This window comes from Sinocyclocheilus anshuiensis, unplaced genomic scaffold (assembly GCF_001515605.1).
Source record: "Sinocyclocheilus anshuiensis isolate Anshui unplaced genomic scaffold, SAMN03320099.WGS_v1.1 scaffold1277, whole genome shotgun sequence".
Taxonomy (NCBI): domain Eukaryota; kingdom Metazoa; phylum Chordata; class Actinopteri; order Cypriniformes; family Cyprinidae; genus Sinocyclocheilus; species Sinocyclocheilus anshuiensis.
The window spans coordinates 155758-166011 of record NW_015549629.1 but is presented as its reverse complement, the minus strand read 5'-3'; the positions used below and the strand labels follow the sequence as shown (position 1 = coordinate 166011).

The window sequence follows — 10254 nt, the reverse complement described above, 5'->3', positions numbered from 1 at the left end:
TAGTAAGTCATCAAGTGAATTAGATCTGTGCCAATATTATTTCAAATGTGGTGCATTGAAGTTGAAGTGAATATAAAACTTACACTGATGTTCCATTGTTTTTCTTCAGTGTAAAATTGCTAAGAAGACAAAGAAGTAATACAAAAATATTATCATGCTGCTTTATATCAATTATTGTATATTCTTAATCATTTAAATCAAAAACAAATGCAAAGTCATAGTCAAAACAGATTTTAACTGAAAGGTTGAACTAATGAACTACAAAAACAAGGGCACTTTACATGTTATAAACATCAAGTTGGAGTGAGTTGTCACACACTGTAATTTCTGTCAGCCAAAATAGTTATTTTTATTTTGTCATAATTGTTTTGCTTCCTACAATACGCTGTTTAATAGCAGGTTCCATTGTGACAACTTACCCCGAGTAGTGTGACAACATGCTCCCTATCATGTTGTCACCAAAGTCATCGTACATTCAGTAGACAGTATTTTTATTTATTTATTTAAGAATTTCGACTAGAGTTCGTGATATAAACAGGTCGACTTTACTTATTTGAAATCGAAAGGAATTACTTTGCAAAACTGACCAAGAGCGCAGTCAGTCAAGCAGGGCACAATAATCTAGCAGCTAATAAACACTCATATTTGGTGCCATAAATACAGATGCGAGTTTCACATACCTCTAGTTTATTAATAATCACGTATAACTTCTATTCGTGCAGAAATCAGGACGCTAGACAGGCGAAACATGAAGCTACGATGAGGGCGGAAGAGGAAAACAAAGCAGCCAATCAGTGACGGCACACAACAACACGAGAGCTGTAGTTTCGAAGAAATCGTCTCAGGTTACATATGTACCCATGGTTCCCTGAGTTTTCAATGTATGCTTCAGACACGGGTCACGACGAGGCGTTCCCCATAGCGACCCCTAGAGGACGCAGTTCGAAGTTCCCATGAAAGGGAACCACACCTCTACAGTTCAACAAACTCAGTTCTGCTTAGTTTTCTGAAATCGTCGTTATTACAAATGTAAGAGAGACATAACTGAGGTATGTAGTGGTAAATTAGAACAACATTTACGTTTTGTGCTTGAGCAGCCCACTGTTGCTATGGTTACTTCCTGACGCGAACATGTGAGATTTACTGATATATTTGAAATATTAACACATTTTAAATGTTAAAAAAACACTCAAGAGCCAGAAATCAGTATAAAGAGTTTTATTCAAAATTCCAGTGCAAGATAAAAAAAACTCTTGGAAACTAAAAACAAAATAAAATAAAGGCTATAAATTGTATTGTATAGTGTGCAGTATGTGATCTTCAGAAGACACTCTTTGACTGTTTTTACAAATCCTTTCACATTATACAAATAAAATTCATTTAGCATTACAGCACTGAGTCAATAAATATACAACAAGCAAGCAAGCTGAAAATATCAATATTGACTTTAGTTAAAAACATAAATTGCAATGTTATGCAGGCCTTAAAAACCACCTTCAGCAGTCTTGAGCTGAAACCAATATTGTGGAGTTTAAAAATGTTTAGGGACCTTAAAAAGCACCAATATTGAACATTAAGTGTAAAGCAATTGAGGTAGCAAAAGACTGAAAAGTGAAATATGTTAAATATTTGCCTCCAAAAAAGTACATGATCAAAACTATGAAAACAAAAAGAAAGACCATGTACAGGTGTCTACATGCAATTTCTCAGCATCTTCAATATTCCCAGCCCATTTCCACAGCCAGTCTATGTAAACTGATGAGGAAATCTGGAAACTCCTCAATCATCTTCTCTTCACAGAACTCTTTTTCCCTATTAAAAGAGGTAGATCTTATAATATATAATATACAATATATAATATACGATAATAAATACAAAAATCATACATGGAACCTTCAGGAAAACTGGAGGTTTTCTTTGTTAAACTTGTATCCTGCAAAATGCTAGATTTACATATCGCCCCTTTTCTGTACTTACTGATGTCCCAGTGCATTGCGCAAATGCCGTAACAGTCCAAGCAAGTCATTGGGAAGATTTTTGCCAATTTTTGTCCATGTCTTAGGAGCCTGCAAATACAACGTTACTTACACCTGGAAATCTCAGTGCAGGAAAATACAACACTGTTTTTATAATCAATATAATTTACATTTACTGAAAATAATAATAATATATAATATTAAAAATAATATGAATCTCACATGAAGCACATAAAGACAGCACAAACCAGGTTTAGCTATGTTGCAACTGAACTTATTTAATGTAGTCTGGTTTGTATTTTCCTCTGCTTTGTGTATTTTGTTGTATATTGTGAGGGCACATCATCTGTTCATGGTGGCATTTGTCTAATTTGCTTCTAACAAGTGATTCATGAATTTGTAAGTTGCACAGACTTGGAAGAAATGGAATGTGCTTCCTCTCCCTTTAAACATTGATGAGACTGTTGTTTATTTTGCTGTACTAAATATGCACCATTATATGGTTAAGTGCATTGATTTTCTCCTTCGTCCGAACATAAGAGTCAACAACCCAGTTTGGGGTCACTGGTACTACCTAGTACCTACCAGTTAAGAATCACTAATCTAGTTTGCTGTGCGGTTAATAGTCCAAAAAACAGCCGGAGACTCACCGAGCCTTCAAAACAATCCAACCAAGGTGCGTAGACCAAAAAAGTTGACCAGAGTAAAATACTTGGAAAAAAGCTCAAAAATTCTCAAAAATTACACTCTCAAAAATTAAATTTCACAAGTGAGATGAAAGTAGTGTAAGCAATTTACTGGAAAAAAAAAACAAAACAAGGCAAACATTTCGGTCACATGTTGACCATTTTCAATGCTAAGCTAACAGTGTTGGAACTGGGAGCCATCTTGATTTTTGTTAATAGTCCGAACACAGCCTTAACTGAACCAATCAGCAATTTATCAAGGAGAGGAAAACACCTCTCTTACGTTTAGGTGAAGTAGTCATTGCTCACCTCTGTCTTCCAGTCAGAAAAGGTTTTTCCCGCCGTGTATTTCTGTACCGTGCCATAAAGCTTTTTATTGTTTTCGTAGTTCTTGTATTCCTGGACTTCCTCTTTATTACCCAGATTGTGAAGAACCTCTCTTATCCTGAAGGAAAAACAAGATTGTGAAGGCATACAGCACGTTCAGGGGTGAGTTCACATCATTTCTGCACAGATCAATTATATAATAATGATCGAATTCTTCTTTCAGAGAAAGACTGGTGCATAAATATGAGGGCTAGTCAGGGAATTTATGACAGAAAAATGTCCCTGACTTGACCTACTGTGTTAGGGAAATTTAACAATGTACTCTTACTAACAGGCAGCAAAGCAGCACGTTGTAGAGCCGTCTCAAGGAGGATCAGAACTGATGCAGACTGACAGCTCAGGATAGATGGCAAGATAATAAAAAGCCCAAAGTCTAGAAACAAGACAATGCCAGTGACTCAGTATGAAAGAGATGCGTTTTGCTAGAGAATCAGGTAAAATCAGCATCTGAAATACTGGAAATAAACACATCAAATGAGCAAGAAGTAAAAGAGTAAAAGGATGCAGTGAAAGAGTAGGCAGAAGATAAGGATAATTGTGAAAAAACACCTTACAGTTTCATGTAATTGCCACTTTCAGTGGTAAAAGCAAGAATAAGGAGCAAATGATTTCTTCCTAGGGATCAAACATTAATTATAATTTACCGTTTATCATCCCAGAAATAAGGGTGATTTAGGACCTTGTCGACGGTCGGTCTCTTATCTTGTTCTTTGTTGATCATCCATTCTATGAGATCCTTTGCTGCAATATCTTGAATCTCGCCAAGAGAATATTCCCCTTCTGAAATGTTCACCTCACAGCAGATGCCATCACCAAAAGGATGTTTCCCGTCAGAGAGGATGTAATAGGTTAACATCCCTGCTACCTGATGCAGAAACAAAGTTATCTAACAGGGAAAACTGCACAATACTAACCACTGGGCATGATTAGAGTAGGAAAAGTGTAAGTAATCACAAATAGTCATGATTTCTATGAACTAAACTGATAATAAATACTCTTTTATTTAGATGATCTCATTGTAATCACGGCTGCAGTTCATTCATGATATTTCACAAACCTGGATGTCTGAGCTCGTTTTGTATCCGCCTTTTTCTGTCTGATTTACAATCTCCGTTGCCTCCCAGCCTTGTGTACCAGCTCTGTCAGTATACACTGTGGTTTTCTCCTCCTCCAGTTTGCGACTTAAGCCGAAGTCGGCCAGCCTTGCCCTTTCTTGTTTATCTATTAGGAATAAGTTAGAGTTTTGAATATACTGAATTAAAATTCTGTTGTCATTTTAATGTGGATGGGGACCAGCTGCTGATAAACTGGTTTGGGACAACGTGATGGTGAGTAAATGATGACAGAAGCTAAATTTTTAGTCGAACGATTGCTTTAAAGGATTAGTTCAGTCAAAAATTTAAATTGGCTGAAAATGTACTCACTCTCAGGCCATCCAAGAGGTAGATGAATTAGTTTCTTTATCAGAACAGATTTGGAGAAATGTAGCATTACATCACTTGGTCAGCAATGGATCCTCTGCAGTGAATGGGTGCCGTCCAAACAGCTGATAAAAACATCACAATAATCCACATGATTACACTCAATCAATTAATGTCTTGTGACGTGAAAAGCTCCATGTTGTTTTAACTTTAAATCATCACTTCTGGACAAAATACGAGTTTATAATCCATAATAACTCTTCCCCCAGTGAAAAAGTCCATCTCCTGTTGTCCTCTCGCATTAAAACATATTTGTTTAGAACTGTTTTGGACTGTTTTTGCTTGTACACAGTATTTGATCTGTGCATATTTCTCTCCTGATTCAGAAGAGACGGTTTTTTCACTGGAGAAAGCGATATTATGGATAGAGGACTCAATGGTAAAGGAAGCAACAGTTTGAAGTTAAAACGTCTTAATGATGGATTTGTTTCTTACAGACATGCAGCTTTCACTTCACAAGGCATTAACTGATGGACTGGAGTGGTGTGGATTACTTGTGAATTATTGTGGTGTTTTTATCCGCTGTTTGGACTCTCATTCTCACTGCAGAGGATTCAACGATGATGCTAAATTTCTCCAAATCAACAGTAAAGATTATTATTCTAAAAAAACAGAATAAAAAATAAATTGATATTAATACCTATCAAAACATTTCTAGGCTTTATATCGCGATGTATCACTTCAGCACGGTGAAGAACTTGAAGGCCAAGAAGCATCTCCTTCACTATTCTCCTCAAAGTGGTCTCTTTTCTGTCCTTTTGCTCTGGCTGACGAAGATATTCCATGTAGTCCACTAGATCATATTCACAAAGCTGGTTTGCAAGATAGTAAAAATCTTTATCCGCTGCACAGGTCACATACCTGACGATATATGGGCTTTCAAGCTTTTGCAAATGACTCAGTTCATTTTCAAAGTCTTTGGTGTTCTTTGGGTTCTTGGTTATTATTTTAATGGCCACATCAATGTTATCTACACTCACGCCAATATATACTTGTGTGCCACTTCCTCCAGAGCCAATCATGTACTTCACATTTTTATAAAAGTAGAGGTTCCCTACTTTTTGTTTGTCAGTTTCTCTTAGCAGCTCCTCTATTTTTGTACTATGTCTTGTACAGGATCTGTTTCTATTCCACCTGGTGATTTGTTGGTCCTCAGTCCCCTGTTGGACAGCTTCCATCTGTACTTTTTTAGCATTTTGAGGGTGAGATTCAGTTCCCAGTACTTCTGATGAGGTCTGTGCAGATGCCCCTGCCATTCCCTGTTCAATTCCTACAAAATTATAGAAAGTATAAGAAAATATGTGAAGGTTATGCATGTTCCAAATATTTCTCGTGTTTTCACCAATGTTTCTTTAAGTTAACTGCTCTATATCTTAGTACTTTCTGACAATGAAATTATAATTATGTAACCACACAAATGAATCAAAGAATTTAGTACAAGCAGCATAAACATAGTAAGCAGAAAAATTATAAACTACAAACAAAAGTATGAACATCCGGTCAGATCTAGAATCTGTGCCAGTTGGGTTTTGCCTTGTATGTGTTGTGTGCGTCCTATTCTCTCTCTCACCTTCTCGTTTAAGATCTTCAACCAGGAAGGACTCATTAACTTTGAGCAAATTATAAAAAGCAGATTTTGCTTTGTTGGTGTTCAGAGCATTAAGTAACACTCTCATTTTAGCCATATTTGTAGAGGCTACAAAAATATTTGAGTATGTTTCCTCGTGAATTATTTTAACAGCTTTCAGTGAATCAGCAATGGGCATCACAACAGTAACCTTTTGGATGAGCTTGTTACTGTAACGGTCCACAAACTGAGCATCTGAAAAATAAATGACAGTTAAACCAGAATATTTGCCATATGCAATGTGAGTAATACTGCAGAGTGGAAATATCCATTAAAGGAGTTTAAAGGGGCAGTTCACCCAAAAATGAAAATTCTGTCATCAGTTACTGACCCTCAAGTTGTTCCAAACCTGTATGAGTTTCTTTTTACTTCTGAACACAAAAGAAGATATTTTGAAGAATGTTGGTAACCGAACAATTGCTGGTAACCATTAACTTCCATAGCAAGGAAAAAATACTATAGAAGTCAATGGCTACCGGCAACTGTTTGGTTACCCAAATTCTTCAGAATATCTTATATTGTACAGAAGAAAGAAAGGCATAATATTGGAATGCCATGAGGGTAAGAAAATTATGACAGAATTTGAATTCTGGGGTGAACTATCCCTTTAAAAATCGTGATGACTGAGCAGTTGAATTTTGACAGTATACACATGTGTTGAAAAATCCTTACTATTTCAAAACCCCTCTCACCTTGATGTTCAAGCTCTTTAACCAGGTTTGGCTGCTTAGCTTGCAACACATTGTAACAAGAAGATCTTGATTTGATGGTGCTCAGAGCTTGTAAAAGCACTGTCATTTTAGCATCTGTAGATGCTTTCAGAATTAGTGAGTGTGTTTCACAGGGAATTGTTTTATCGTTTCTTAGTGCATCAGCAATGGGCATCACAGAAGTAACCCTCTGGATGAGAACTTCACTGTGATGTTTCACAAATAGAGAATCTGAAAAAAAAAAAAACATCAATTAGGAGAGTCCTACTCATCATAGTGAGCTAATACAGAAAGTTGTATATGATCTGGTTTAGTCAGGTTAAACTTGGGTTTGGGGTGTCAGATTAAAACTTACGCAGCTGCTCCATTGTTTTTGTTCAATGTCGTTAAAAACTGCAAGTCTTATACACAGAAAATCTAATCAAAAAGATAAAAGCAATAAAGACATGATTAGAATATGCAGCAAGTCTATATACAATAAATGTAGTTACATATATCAATATTCATATAGGCTACACCTCATGAGTCAAGGCAATTAGCCTACATTATTAACAAATGATAATTATTATTAGTAACAATATTTCTAAGTATAATGTAATAATGCGTTAAACATGTATATTAATTGTGCCAGTTATCCGTTTTGATGTCTTTTTCAACTCTTTAAATTATATACTGACCACTTTCTTTGTTATTTAACAAAATTAACAACGAGATAGCATAACAAGTAAGTTACTGAAAGCGTGCATTCAATCGTGCTGCCTAAAATCAGTCAAAATTCGGACATGGTGCGTTTTTCCTCTTGTTATTTTATTACGAGGGTGGGGTAAAATGAGGTAAAAATATATATTTTAACAAAAGGGAAATTTACAAACGCCATGGTAGTTTGTGTCTATCAGCAAATAAAAAATAACTAACGTTACACCCGTAGGGCGTGTTAAGACATTCAACAGGACGTAAATTTACCTTGAACTTTTCTTCTCAACCGGATCTTTTGATTCGTTCGAACCGATTATCGCAGCGTGTGTAAAATCACAAGAGTGAGCTTTGACCAAACCGATTCGTCCTAATCAGTCTCCTCAATTGCTGTTATGCAATTTCATAACGATTTCTTTCCTGTTTTTAATATTTTTGAATAGTTACACGTAGGATACAGAACAGGATTCTACTGGTCACTTGTCAGAAAGGAGAATGCCCAGTGATTGGTTAAAAGAACTGCCAATCAAAGCACTCAGGTTTCGTCTTTCATGCCCATGGGCATGGCATGAATCAGTTTGTTGTGGGCTGAAATGCTCATGATCACTAGAGTATAGTTCACCACAGTTGGTAAATAAACGCTAAGCTGAAATGGATATGGAAGAGAAGCCAAAATACGGTAAGTTTATTCCTGGTTTACATTTGCTGGTGTTTGTTGTTAAAGTTTTTGGTTTGAGGTTTTTAAGAGAGCCCTTTCATATTTACACTTCCAAACAGAAACTGAAATTGGTTTTAATTACTTCGCCGTCGCTAAATAAACACCCAGATATCAGCTAAGGAAGATGTTTTTGGCGGCACACGCCGTGTTAAAGTGAAAGACTGTGGTGTGGTGTTATATTGTTGGTGTTTTGTTAGTAAGGCAACGCCTAAAAGCCCCGTTATTAGCTTTGTCAGTTCATATTTTGCAGTTTCTTAGTCCTAAACAAACATAAAGTCTGAACACTCTGTAAACATTGTGATTTTAATTTAGCAGCCGATCGCTTACTGTAAATTTGGTGGTTGGAAAATAAATGCTGTGCATTTGGCTTTCCATCACATTGTGTTATGGTTGAAGTGTTCATGTTATACTATTAGTGTACAGGTTTGTTTATAGATTAATATTCAGAACAATCACAGCAAAGCTGTGGCACAGGGTAAAACTACATACAGACATATGAAACTACGCAGCTGTTGTGTGCATGAATACAACTCCTTGGACACAACATGGACAGCACTGAAAGGCTCAGTTGTGGCTGTTCTAATAGTTTGCATATGGTTTCTGTCCTCGGTTTCAGTTTGAAACCAGTGCTGCTTTAACAAGAACATTATTGCTTGTGCATTAGGTTAAAAACCGGTATTTGCAACAATTGCTTTGCAAAAATTAGCGTAAAAAAGCTCTGCTTTTATTCTTGCACATCTCTTCATAAGTAGGCTATATCTTGTAACCCAAGTCATAGAGCACATAGTTAGGGGAGGCTGCTCTCACGAGTTGGAGTGCATGTAATTAAAGGGTGGAATATAGGATGGTGCTTTTTAAAGATTTAAAATAAGGCCTTAACCTCTTAATTTTGAACTTGTATGTTTTTCTGAGCTGTACTTATGTGCTATTTCTGCTGCTGAGGGCCTGAGTTTGACTGCAGCTGTTTCAAATTAGGGAAGGGATCACTTTTACATGCAGTGCAACTTCTCTAATAGTTTACAAGCACTGTTTTTCACTGGAATCTTGTTATATTGCCTAATTGCAATGATAATTGTGTAGTAGACTCATTTCTATTTGAGAAATGTTATATATTCTATTTGAGTATTTGCCTTTAGTATTAAAGGCAAATACTAGCTCAATTTGTTTTTTAGGGTTTGATATGAGTCACTGTGCTGGTGTAATTATCCTTTTTAGCAATTCTTTATGAATAATACACACTGAGTACTTTCTTTTTATGCATTTTTATTAGTTTAATAGAGTACAAGTTTTTGCCAGGCTCTAATAAAATATAAATAAGCACTGAGAGTACAGCCTTCATGTCTTATGCTATTGGGCTGTATTTGTATTTGTCTTGTATACTAGCATCTTGTAGTTAACTCATGTTAAAGTCAACTTTGTTATGAAGTAATGATTACTAATGATTGATTACACAGTAGTTTACTGAAAACATCTGGGGAATTCCTGAATTTATCAGAGCACATTGTGCTTTATTTCCTCAGAAGCCAGACAACAGGAAATCGCAATGGCATTTCCATAACGTCACATTTTTCTCACTAATAAAACTGATATCATATCTTAATTGTACAGTGACTTTTGAAAGGTGTAAGCTCCATGTACAGTACCAATTAGTCATCTTATCACATTCAGTCTAGGAAATGGACTGCTGACAGCAGCTTTCATTCCATTAGTCACTGAGAAAAAAATGGAAGTGCAATTGATTTGTTTTCTTCCTTTGCCTTTCTGTACAGTACATATTTAAAGGGCAGTGACCATTTTTTTGACTTTATGGGTTGTTTGGACATTGTTTCTCTGTATGTTTTAATCATTATCAGAGTCATTATGCACTTTTCGTTTCTAAAATAAAGCAATAACAATGAATAGAGGTTGACCGATAGTGGATTTTGCCGATACCGATAGCTAGGTTGGACCACACTGGCCGATACCGATTAATTAAC

At 36.0% G+C, this 10254-nt stretch overlaps 2 protein-coding genes across 4 annotated transcripts in view; one reads left to right on the top strand and one right to left on the bottom strand.

Annotated features, from left to right (window-relative positions):
• Positions 1 to 1319: 1319 nt before the first annotated feature.
• Positions 1320 to 7975, bottom strand: LOC107659569 (serine/threonine-protein kinase/endoribonuclease IRE1-like). 2 transcript variants are annotated; one of them, XM_016448565.1, is made up of 10 exons: positions 7831 to 7975; positions 7223 to 7284; positions 6850 to 7098; positions 6101 to 6352; positions 5171 to 5800; positions 4107 to 4270; positions 3694 to 3914; positions 2972 to 3107; positions 1978 to 2066; positions 1320 to 1812 (listed from the first exon to the last, which is right to left on the bottom strand). In XM_016448565.1, exons 2-10 carry the CDS (start codon positions 7233 to 7235, stop codon positions 1716 to 1718), a joined length of 1851 nt encoding a protein of 616 aa, XP_016304051.1. In that variant the 5' UTR covers positions 7236 to 7284; positions 7831 to 7975; the 3' UTR covers positions 1320 to 1715. The 2 variants fall into 2 exon arrangements, with proteins under 2 accessions (XP_016304051.1, XP_016304053.1); XM_016448567.1 differs by lacking the exons at positions 1320 to 1812; positions 1978 to 2066 and adding an exon at positions 3322 to 3422 and having other exon boundaries at positions 3031 to 3107.
• Positions 7976 to 8021: 46 nt separating this feature from the next.
• Positions 8022 to 10254, top strand: part of LOC107659566 (choline transporter-like protein 2) — a 37567-nt gene continuing 35334 nt past the window's right edge. The window contains exon 1 of one of the 2 annotated variants that reach the window (XM_016448559.1): positions 8022 to 8239. In XM_016448559.1, the coding sequence (XP_016304045.1) occupies positions 8212 to 8239 (28 nt within the window). In that variant the 5' untranslated portion in view covers positions 8022 to 8211. The remainder of the gene's footprint in view (positions 8240 to 10254) is intronic. The other variant, XM_016448561.1, reaches the window with a different exon arrangement.